Consider the following 12,061-nt stretch of genomic DNA (forward strand, 5'->3'; position numbering starts at 1 on the left):
AAGCAGCACGACAGCATTGTTTACATTGGAGGCCGCCATCTTAAGTGCTGCTGAGCGCTCTGTTCTGTTGTAGTGCTTGCTTGAGCACTTTGAATCAAACAAGCCACTTGGCAAGTGAGAGAAAGCTGCTTGCTCGCGGAATGCACTCCTGGCTTCTCAAAGCAATAGTTAAGTCACGACGTTGTTGTTGTTACCCCACACACACGAAGAGTAAAGCGAGGTTAAGCAATTGGTTCACTTCTGTCTATCCGTCTGTCCGTCCATCCACAATCAGTTTCTGAATGAGGAACAACTTAATTCAAATTGTATGTTATATTTTGAGCGCAAATGTGAACATGAATCAGACTGCAATTTAACAGTACTTTGGCTCTGAAATCATCCCGATCGCACATGTGCAGAGATTATAGTGAGATAGTTTTATTTTGGTCTGTCTGCATGTCTAGCAGTCAAACAAAATTGGAAATCATTCCAAACAGAAAAAATAGTTTTTAATGACATCATAAAGGACACAAACAACAGGCATGAATAACTAATGTAATGTGTTCAATGAGGTGGTGTAATAGACACTACCTCAATGGTGGCATTCCTCCAAAGTTTTTTTCATGAGACTTTTACAATTTATATTTTATTAAAATTTATTTATATACTTGAACACTGCAGAACAAAAATAGCCTTTTTATTGCTTCCAAAAACCTCAAGTTTTGTAGTATTTGGACAGGTTATATAAGGTGGTTTATAAGACTGCATCAATGGTGGTAAACTTCCAAAACAAAGATGTATACTACCTTTAAAATCATTGTTTTATTTCAACTGATTGAGATACTTGAATACTGTTTGGCGTACGGTGTTCTATGAACTCTCTCGTTGTTACCCCGCGCACGCGAAGCAAAAAGCGGGATTAAGCAATTGGTTCATGTCTGTCCGTCCGTCTGTCTTTTCAGTTTATGATTGAAGAACAGCGAGTTTAAATTGAATATTATATTTTGAACGTGAATTGGAAGACACGTTTCTCGTTTTACCAAACATTGGCTCTGAATTTGACTTGATCGCATGTGATCTTGATCTTGATCACTTGATCGCATCGCATGAATTTGACCAAAATTTTTTTACTTGTGAATTAAAATTTTTTTTTTACTTGTGTGAGTTTGAATTGGAGTAATTGCTATTGTGATGTTGAAAACACAAAGGTACAGGATCTGAGAACAAGTCATTCTTCAAAGAACACCCTGTTGACTTGCAAATCACCAAAGTTGCAAAAAAAAAAAAAAACTTAAAAAATAAAAGATAAGAGGTTCAGTCTGCCTGCCTGGCAGTCAAACAAAATTGAAAATCATTCCAAACAGGAAACTCAGTGTTTTTAAGGATGTCATAAATGGCACAAACAGCAGGCACAAATAACTAATGTAATGTATTAGATTGGGTGGTGTTATGGAAGCTGGGTAAAACGGCAGTATTAAAACCTGAAATTAATTTTTAGCTCGCCTGTTCGAAGAACAGAGAGCTATAGCGATACCCTCGGCGTGAGCGTGAGCGTGAGCATGAAAATGTTAAATTTTTTGTATTACGGAAAAACTCCTCGACGGATTACGTCGAAACTTGGTGGGGGGGTAGGTATGGTCCAAGGATCATGCCATTATATTTTGGACTTGGTCCCCCCCCCAAAAAAAAATTGTTCGAGAATTTTTTTTTCATTTCTACATGTTTTAAGTGATTTCCAACCCCCCCAAAAAAAATTGTTAGGGAAAACTTTTTTTTTTGCATTTCTACATGTTTTGTGATTTCCAACCCCCACCCCCCCCCAAAAAAATTGTTAGAGAATTTTTTTTTGCATTTCTACATGTTTTAAGTGATTTCCAACCCACCCCCCCCAAATTTTTTTTTTGCATTTCTACATGTTTTAAGTGATTTCCAACCCCCCAAAAAAAGTTAGAGAAAATTTTTTTTTTTGCATTTCTACATGTTTTAAGTGATTTCCAACCCCAACCCCCAAAAAAATTGTTAGAGAATTTTTTTTTTTTGCATTTCTACATGTTTTAAGTGATTTTCAACCCCCCCCCCCAAAAAAAAAATTGTTAAAGAAAATTTTTTTTTTGCATTTCTACATGTTTTAAGTGATTTCCAACCACCCCCCAAAAAAATTGTTAGAGAAAAAAATTTTTTTTTTTGCATTTCTACATGTTTTAAGTGATTTCCAACCCCCACCCCCCAAAAAAAAATTGTTTGAGAAAAAAAAAATTTTGCAACTTTTTTTTCAAAGAAATTTCGATTTGTTTTTTTTGCATTTCTACATGTTTTAAGTGATTTCCAACTCCCCCTCCCCCCAAAAAAAAATTTTTGGAGAAAAGATCTATAACTGTCAGCACTGTTGACATAGTTAATGAATAAGATAGAAGGTTCACTTGAGTGACCCAGCAGTATTGGCGGCAGAGGTTTTTCACTCTCCCGAGTGCTCCCCCTCTAGTTTCCTTTCTGTTTTTATCTACCACACTATTTTTTATTGATTACAATATACAAATACATATATTGCTTTAAAATTATTTGGATCAGACTTCACTGCAATGCTTTAAAAAATATTATTAAACTAGTCTTTTAAAAACGATAAATGTATAAACAGGCGAGCATTAGGTGGCTTTGACACCAACTCTGGTAATTATATGCCTTGAAACCTCTTTAAACCTTTATTTGAATTTAATTAAATACTCAACGACTGTATAAAACAAATTGCCTTCATAATACTTCCAAGAACCATGCAATGGTTTTTGAGGCGGCCATGATGGGTACGTACCGATCATCTCCATCAACTCGACTTTATTATCGCCACCATCAACATCGTGATCGCATTATTGGATCAAGTTTATCATCATCATGATTATTGAAGGTAAGTTTCATGATCTTAATAATTCAAGAAAATAAATTTTATTTAATGTTATTCATACAGGAAAAATGCCTGGTGTTGGCTTAATGGTTAGAGTGGTGGGGCTTGGGATCCCAGGATCCTGATATGAGTTCAAATCTCACTCGGCTGGTCAATTAATACCAGGTGGGGTTGACTCTGCCTGCCATCCTTCTGAGGTCGGCAAAATGATTGCCAGCTTGCTGGTATCCTGAGTGGCGACCCGTCCAGGATTGTGCCCACTAGCCAAGGAGACTGCTTAGGCAGCACCAACGCTCTGCACAGGGTATGGTCCTAATGGATGGATGGATAGATACAGGAAAATAAGCCTGGTGTTGGCTTAACGGTTATAGTGGTTGGCTTAAAATCTTAGGGTCTTGAGTTTGAGCCCTTGTTGAGCCATTAATAAACACCAGGTGGGTTGACTCAGCCTGTTATCCTTCTTGTAGCTGCTTATTGCAAACGGGGGGGGGCACCTCATCAGTGGCACGCCTGTGCTTTCAGCAATGATTCAACCAGCAGCCACAGTCTGCAGATGAAATAATAACTAACCCATTTCTATATCCCCTGCCAACTTCGTTGGTTGGTGGGGGGATAATAACTCAAGAAAATAAGCTGTATTTTATATTTTATGTTTTTAATCACTGTTTTATTCATGAAAATAAACAACAAAAACAATGCACAAGCATGTTAATTAAGGGTACAGTTTGGACAAATTTAAAAATTGATGTCCTTAACCCCCTTTTCCCCATCACACCCTAAGTTCACGGGGATTTTCAAGAATGTTACCCCTTTAAATGGCAAGGCCCCCCTGTATATACCTGAACACTGCCCGGGTATCCTCTTCTATGAACTCTCGACTTGTTACCCTTGCCAGAGGAGAGGGTATTGCATTTGGGTCTGTGTGTCTGTTGATTTGTTTGTTGGCTGCTCTTATAGCACCCTTATTCTGGACATTTCCGTCTGTATGTCTGTCCGCAAAACTTTGGTCAAGCCTAGGGGCTAAACCACTCAACCGATTCCAATGAAATTTGGTAGGTAGGACCAATATTTCTGGTAATCGTGTGCTTTCGTATATGGGATCTCGGGCCCTAGCAATGGCATAGCAACGGCCCTTTAAAGTGGTCAACAAATCGAAAAAAAAAACAAAAATTTAATGGAAAAATCGAAGCTTAGAGTTCTGTGCGCAATCTATCTCACTCCCTTCATGCCAATTTGCAGCCCTAACAAAAAATATTTGTAGGAGGAGATAGGTTTTGGGCGAGTACATGTCGATCATTTCAGAAACGGTTAATTGCGAATATCTCTAAGAGAAAGTCTGATTTTTATGAAACTTGGGTGAAATGTGTACAATGTGGCTACCATGTACACAAAAATGAATGGTTGCTATGCACACCTCCGTTGCTTCGCAACAGCTAAAATACTTTATCGTACATCGTACACTTATTGTGGACTGTACAAAAAAATCAATACCTCCAAAATTGGACCTCCGAGGGACCTGTTTTTTTTTGTGCCCAAGGAGAATGTCTTACAGCATCATATAAAAAAATAAAATCTTTAGCGAATAGATAAATGGAATTACCAGGGCTGCCATTTGTTAGAGTCTCTTTGGAAATATGCCTGAAATTTCACAAGGCGGGATTCTGGGCGCAAACTAAGAGGACTGTGATAATAATATTTATTGTGCTAAATTGATTGATAGCATGTACATGAATATTGGCTCGTCGCGTCGGCCAGATTTCCATCTAGGGCGAGCAGCCATGTCGCCTACCGGCTTGTTTGTTTATCTGTTTGTTTGTTTGTCCTCACAGAACTTTAGTGTTTTTCTCCACAACCACTTATCGGATTGAGACGAAATTTTTACCATATGAGCGACGACTCGTAAAATATTTTAATTATAATTATGATGTGATAGGTCATTGTGGTGTGGTCCCTGTGTCGTAAGAGGCGATCAGGATTGCGTCAGGAAGGGCATCCGGCGTAAAACCAATGCCAAATCAGTATGCAGATCATAACGGATGATCCGCTGTGGCGACCCCTAACGGGAGCAGCTGAAAGATGAACAACAACAACTAGGTCATGTGGTGTTGGAGCCATGTTGAAAAATGGAATCACTTTTGACCTCTGTGTCTATGAAACCACAACAAGGAGAAAAATTGAAACTTGGCACATAGCAAGTACTCCTCATGGGGAATGTGTGATTTTTTTATGACATCATAATTGCATATGTAGAATGCCACATCCGATCAGTATGAAAATTTTTGAGGGTCATCTTCGGATAAATTGGTCCACAGATAAAGATGGATGTCATTGGTCTCATGATTCGGCAACCATATTGTTCTTTTTTAATAACAAAAAAAAAAACCTTAAAAAATCTTCTTCGCTGAAATGGCTGAATAGATCGATGCGAAAATTTCGAAGTAAGACCGTCTGTCAATGAGGAACAAAACGTTCACATAAATGACGTCATTGGTCACATGGTTTGGCAGCCATATTGGATTTACCTTAAAACCTATAAAAAATATTTTCTGCAGAATGGCTGAACAGATTGAGGGGAAACTTCATGTAAATGTTCCCCAAGCCTTGGGGATACCAGAATATTCATGAATAATTAAGTCACATGGTCTGGCAGTCATATTGGATAAAGTGAAAATCTTCATCAAATCGTTTCTCTTGAACTGCTTACTATATCGACATGAAACTTCACAATTATGATCCAGTCGGGAAAGGGAATAATGTTTTAAATCTCAACCTTATCAGGTGTATGGTCTGTCAGCCAGAATTATTTCATTTTTTGATCTGGGTTCCTTTTGATTTTGTTTTCTTTGTTTGTTTGAATAAGGCTCACTTCGCTGTGCCTGGATGGGTTTGAGGGTGGAAGAGTAACATCTGAAACGAATCCTGTCCGGGTTCCTCCTGATGACTTCATCTTTTCTCTTTGCTTGTTCAGGTTCCTTCTGATTACTCCAATGCAGGACTGTTCCTATTTGGTGTTCCACTTGATTTGAATTTAATATATTTTAATCCCATTCTGAATTCAATCGAATAATAATAAACATCATGGGTCAGGGTCAAGTGTCTGTTCAATGCAGAGTTGCATCAAAACGGAATGTTTTCGTACCCGGTCATCACTGGCAGCAGTTATAACGGGACAGTTCCAGTTACGTCTATTATTAATTGCATAACACATCAGAGCACAAGCACCACACAAAACAAGTCCTGGTGAGGGTCTGCAATCTGTGATTGCTTTTTTTCTTCTTCTTGTTGTTTTTGTTGTTGAGCTTCTGGTAGCGTGCTCACCTCTGAGATATCCATGCGTGTGTTCAGTTCTCAGAGGAATCAGAATCGATGATAACTATTGTCTGGTTCATTATCAGCAGGAAGTGTGAAAAGGCAGACCATGCTTTGGAGGAAAAAAAAACTTGTCTTTTATACTATAGTATAGACTTTAAACATTGACGGTAATTTCATCCTGGTCAAATTCCAAATCCTTGTATGGGCTGAGCATAATGATCAACCATCTTACCTCAGGTGCACCTTATCTGGTCTACAACTGTCACAGTGTACTATGATGCTCTGTGAAAGGTGAACCTCCAGCAGGGGATCAGATTAGATCTTTATTGCTTTAAAGGCACCAGGAAGTCGCACAGTGTGTTGTGCATTGGAGTTCATTACTTCTGCTGTCAGTCCTTCGCTTAAACTTGTGTGAGTTTGAATTGGAGTAATTGCTATTGTGATGCTGTAAACACAAAGGTACAGAATCTGAGAACAAGTCATTCTTCAAATAACACCTTGTTTACTTGCAAATGTCCAAACAAAAAATATTTCAACATTGTGTACCAGAGTAGCTCGATCAGATTCCAAGGATTCATTGTCAATTGAATAGAAGGCAATATATATTGTCACGAAAGTACACCTCAATGACTTGGTGGATTTTGACAAGAATGAGTTGTAAATCGTGTCTCAGAATTTGAATTGTTCATCAAAAAAAAAAACGACCTTATTCTTCCATAACTTTTTAAATATTTGTCCAAGCCCTCGATGATTTCTCACATGATGCCTTGCTTCTTGTGTTTTTCACTTGGCCTTAATTTGTTTTCACATGTTATAATTATTTATCTATCTCTCATGTGCTGTCTACTGCTTGTACTAGTGGCTGGGATTCCCTACCCAACAATTGGAGCAGCAACCGCATATCGTGGTGCACACCTACGGGGCAGGGGTCGTGCAGTGTACAGCACGCTGAGAGTTCCACCACCCCCTGCAATCCCCGCTTACGGAGGGTGAGTGATCGAGCTTCTACCCATTCACTTCCTATGAATGCCTGATACTCTCAAGCCGACATGATTGGTCTTAGATTCTACTCAGGCGACAGTTTTGTGCCGGCCCTTACTTAGACCCAACAAAGAGAGCGAAAGTTTAAAATTTCCACTTTTGTGCATACATCACATTGACTTTAACATGGACCTTGCGACTCAATCTTCACTTTACTGCAGAATGAAGGAACGCAGCCCCAGCCTAATTCACCAACACATGTTTACATGTCGCAACTTCGAGTGGTAATTACCTTGATGAATGTGGGTAATTGAAGGAAATGCAGCGCATATGGTGTCATCTCTGTTGGCCCGGTTGGTGGCTGTTCTAAAGCTTGCTCTTGGGAGTACAGACCACATCATTTCCAATTAGTGCTGCAAACCCTACGCAGTGCAAAAAAACATTGATATTTCTTCACTTCTTCCTTGCATCTGCGATGGAGAGACTCGTATGGTTTTCTCTTTAACTTTCTCATTCTCTTTGCCCCTTTTTCTGGCTCTGTCCTTAGGGTGGTTTATCAAGATGGGTTTTACGGTGCTGATATTTACGTAAGTACGCCCTCTCGTGAATTTCAGACAGAGGTGCATTCCCTTTACTATACCTATTTGTTTGCATTGAATATGATGTACTATGATTTCGATGGATTTTCATGTTTGCCCAAAATAACCTGAAAGCATTTAAACCATTTGCTATCGTATAATATTCATCGAGCAATTGCAAATTAAACAGTTATGACAACATCGTTTCTGATCACATATCGAGTGATGCACTGAACGACTGGTTATGAAGACCATTTCCATCTACAATGGTTCGTTGTAATTTTTCCTTCGACGATGAATGTGAGAGTGGGCAACCAATCCGGCATGAATCTTGCAGGAGTGTCCACACAGATCGCACATTACCACGGTGTCAATTGCAGTGGCTGCATTTCCTTCTGAAAAGCTTTTGCAGCTGATGTTCCATTCGCACCTCTTCAAAAATAGTGGCTTCATTACAAATTCTTGCATCTGTCATGTGCATTATTTTCCCAAGCATCGTAGCCAATCTTGCATTTCTTTAGTGAAATGTTCAAGAGATCTGTGGATTGCTTGCATGGACAACCTATCCCTCTTTTTCCCTCTTTGAATTGCACAATACAATATCGCTTTTGGAATGTGGTCTGCATCCATTCTGATGAAATGACTGGCTCATTGCAACCATCGCTCTTTCAGCAGGCATTCTATCGATGTACACTTGGTTCCAGTTCACACCTCCCCATTCACACCAACTCGTACTATTTTATGTGAGGATTGTCCTCAAGCAGTGCTGATGAAACTATTCCAGCCTTTTGACATGGAGACTATAGAGCGTCCATGTTTTGCACTGATACAAAAGTATGCTAACCACTATTGTTTTGGACAGTAATATCTTTGCAGCCAATGTTGTGCTTCTGCTATACTCGTTGACTTCGGGACCAAAGGATTGGTTGGCCTTGGCAATCTGGTTTGCTATTTATTTATCAGGTTAATTGTCATTTTAAAACAATATCAACAAGATATGTGAAGGCCTTAATTGTCTTCAGTAGTTCTCCATTAATGGTGATTGCTGGGACTATGTGAGTGCGACCAGAAGGAGGCTGGTGCATAACTTCAGTATTTTTTACGCTGTTAGTGAGTCCAAGGTTTTTACCAGCTTGAACACAACTGCCCATAAGAGATTGTAGGTCTTCCTCCCTGTGCACAATCAAACCACAATCATTGGTGAACACAGTAGTAGGTCTCATGTTAGCAAGTGCCAGACTTTAGTTCGCATGTGCAATTCATAAGGTTGAAAAGACCACCATCCATTCTAACCTTGGATGTATACGCCATTTCGACTTTCAAACAGTGCTCTATTTTTCATGGCCAATGAGAGTAAAACAAAGAGGATTGATACAATCATACAGCTCTGTTTCATCACAGTCGTAATGGGAAAATTGTCAGAAAATCCACCGTCTGCACATATTCGGCTGCAATTTCCATCATATATGTTTTTGAATGGATAAATAAAACTGTGTATAACACCCAGATTTGTCCAGAATCTACCAAAGTGCTTCCTTGTCCACTGAATTGAATGCTTTGGTGAAGTCGACAAATACAGCATTAAGCTTTTCTTGCAGCTGGCAGGCAGCCAACGCCCTGTTAGACAGTGCTGCCTTCATTCCAGAAGCCATGTTGGATTTCTGAATATGACACGATCAAGCAAGCTGCCAACAATTCTTTTCTGGATGATTTTTTTGCCAGAATTATATCTGCAATGGCGAGCAACGAGATACCATAATGGTTTCCGCATTGCAACCTGCTTCCTTTCTCCTTGCAAATGGTGACAACACATCCTTAAGATATTCTGGGATAATTTTGTCACTCCAAATATGCGTGTAAAACTGGTGGAGTCTGCAAAGAATTTGGTAGCCATCTTGTTGAAAGACTTTGGGTGGTATCTTCACTTGGGGCTTTACCACTCCATGAAGTTTTCACCACTGACTGTACACTTCTAACTGAATCTTGCAGGACATTGCGGATTTAAACTAGTAATAGGTGTCCACGACCATCCTTGACCATGTTGTGGAACGTCAGCTGAGGTCCTTACTTTTTTCCCCCTTCTGCCCTCACTTTCACCTTTATTCACTGTAATATTTTTCTACACAACCGCTTGAGTGATTGACACAAGATTTTCAATATGATTGCCTATCCAAGAAGATTAAAAAAAAATAGTTACATAATGATTGGATCGAAAATGCAGCCGGCATCCACCCCCAAAAAAATCCGTCTTGTGCAGGCGTGGGTTGGTGAGTGTTTCAGGTAGCAGGAAGAAACAGCCTCGACCTCACTTCGCATGGCGTCGAATCATTATTGAGCATCGAGGATCTGTTCAGGAGTTCAGAAAAGCGTTCTTGCCAGCAATTGAGGACAGCTGTTCAATCGGTGATTACATGACTGTCACTGCTGTCTGATGATTTTGAAGCCACAGATCCTTTTGTTCTTCATCCATAAACCTCTGACAGATCACTAAAAGTTTTTGGAGCAAGGAGTTTCTTCGTATTGTTGAATTTCAGCTACTTTTCTGCAAAAACATCAATTACTTTGTATTGATTCTGGGTTTCCTAACCCCCGACTTCCACAAAATTACGAGGGTTCAGCCGAGACCCACAATTTCCGTGAAACATCCATCACCACAATAAAGTTATCGATCATTTTTTATTGGGTCAAACTCTATGGTAATGGTATAGAACTGTTTTGATGTATACAGATACCAAAGGATCATGTACAAGTATTCATGTATCGTATGCCATCGGCAGAGGTGAAAGTTTTCTTCTTGTTTTTTTCAATGCCATTATACTCTGACATGTTAATGGTTATCAATTTTACAGAATATTCAGGTTGACTATCATGGTGTGTGTTTCTTAAATTCATTCATTCTCATTCTCATTCTCATTCTCATTCTCATTCTCATTCTCATTCTCTCTCTCTCTCTCTCTCTCTCTCTCATTCTCTCTCTCTCTCATTCTCTCTCTCTCTCATTCTCTCTCTCTCTCATTCTCTCTCTCTCTCATTCTCTCTCTCTCTCATTCTCTCTCTCTCTCATTCTCTCTCTCTCTCATTCTCTCTCTCTCTCATTCTCTCTCTCTCTCATTCTCTCTCTCTCTCATTCTCTCTCTCTCTCATTCTCTCTCTCTCTCATTCTCTCTCTCTCTCTCTCTTTCTCTCTCTTTCTCTCTCTTTCTCTCTCTCTCTCTCTCTCTCTCTCTCTCTCTCTCTCTCTCTCTCTCTCTCTCTCTCTCTCTCTCTCTCTCTCTCTCTCTCTCTCTCTCTCTCTCTCTCTCTCTCTCTCTCTCTCTCTCTCTCTCTCTCTCTCTCTCTCTCTCTCTTCTCCCCCCCCCTCTTCATGTCAGCAGGGTGGCTACACAGCATATCGCTACACAGCACCTGCTGCTGCAACAGCAGCCTACAGTGACAGGTGGGCAGGTATATCAGCTGACACAACTAATATAGATTAACTAAAACTGTAAACTTCACCAATAATTTAAAATTTAATGAAAGTCAAATTTCATAAACTGAGGATCAGAAAATCTGAATGTGATATAATCTTTCAATATATATATATATATATATATATATATATATATATATATATATATATATATATATATATATATATATATATATGTATATATATATATATATATACACCTTGTGAAAGACAACAACATTAAGCAGTAAATAGAACATTTGAGAATTATCCAGTAATTTTTGTGAAGGCATCCATATCTTATTATTGATTGGCTATGAAGTGCGCACATGACATCACTTATGTTGCTGTGGGGTCCATGATGAGCTGTGAACCAGAAGGCAGTTTCATGAGCATTAAGTCACATCATTCATTGATTCAAATGTTGTGAACAAGAGCTCTTAACAACGAGTGCTAAGTCAATGATGAGTACCATCAAAAACATGGCATTACAAAAGCCCAGTTAATGTTTGCAGCGATTTGTCTATTGATGATAACTCAACAGTGCATATTACTATGGACCACGACCCAAAAAGGAGGATTATGTTATGGGCTTTCTGCAGTGATCACATGATTTGCAAAAATTAAAATCCACAGTGATCTTGGTGACCTCCATATCTGCCTCCAGGTTTTAATAGCAGAACAAAATTGTCAATATAAAACGTAAACCAAACTGCATCTTCCTTAAAAGAAAAGGACACCGTGAAAGCAAGTGCACTGAAAGCAAACCTTAATCGACACAGACAGAAAGAATCAGAGGAAGGAATAACAGTAAAAATCAAAAGAGAAAATTAGACGAGTAAAGACCAAATATTGAATCGAGAAAAT

General features: G+C 39.1%; 1 protein-coding gene across 1 annotated transcript in view; it reads left to right on the top strand.

Annotated features, from left to right (window-relative positions):
* Nucleotides 1-12,061, top strand: part of LOC147024653 (RNA binding protein fox-1 homolog 3-like) — a gene marked incomplete at its 5' end in the record, with an annotated part of 388,350 nt that overhangs the window by 332,431 nt on the left and 43,858 nt on the right. The window contains 3 exons of the mRNA XM_085884766.1: nucleotides 7,047-7,176; nucleotides 7,716-7,755; nucleotides 11,118-11,182. Of these exons, the coding sequence (XP_085740892.1) occupies nucleotides 7,047-7,176; nucleotides 7,716-7,755; nucleotides 11,118-11,182 (235 nt within the window). The remainder of the gene's footprint in view (nucleotides 1-7,046; nucleotides 7,177-7,715; nucleotides 7,756-11,117; nucleotides 11,183-12,061) is intronic.

The sequence above is a fragment of the Eptatretus burgeri genome, chromosome 6 (assembly GCF_056783735.1).
Source record: "Eptatretus burgeri isolate ZD-2024b chromosome 6, Ebu_testis_v1, whole genome shotgun sequence".
Classification (NCBI taxonomy): domain Eukaryota; kingdom Metazoa; phylum Chordata; class Myxini; order Myxiniformes; family Myxinidae; genus Eptatretus; species Eptatretus burgeri.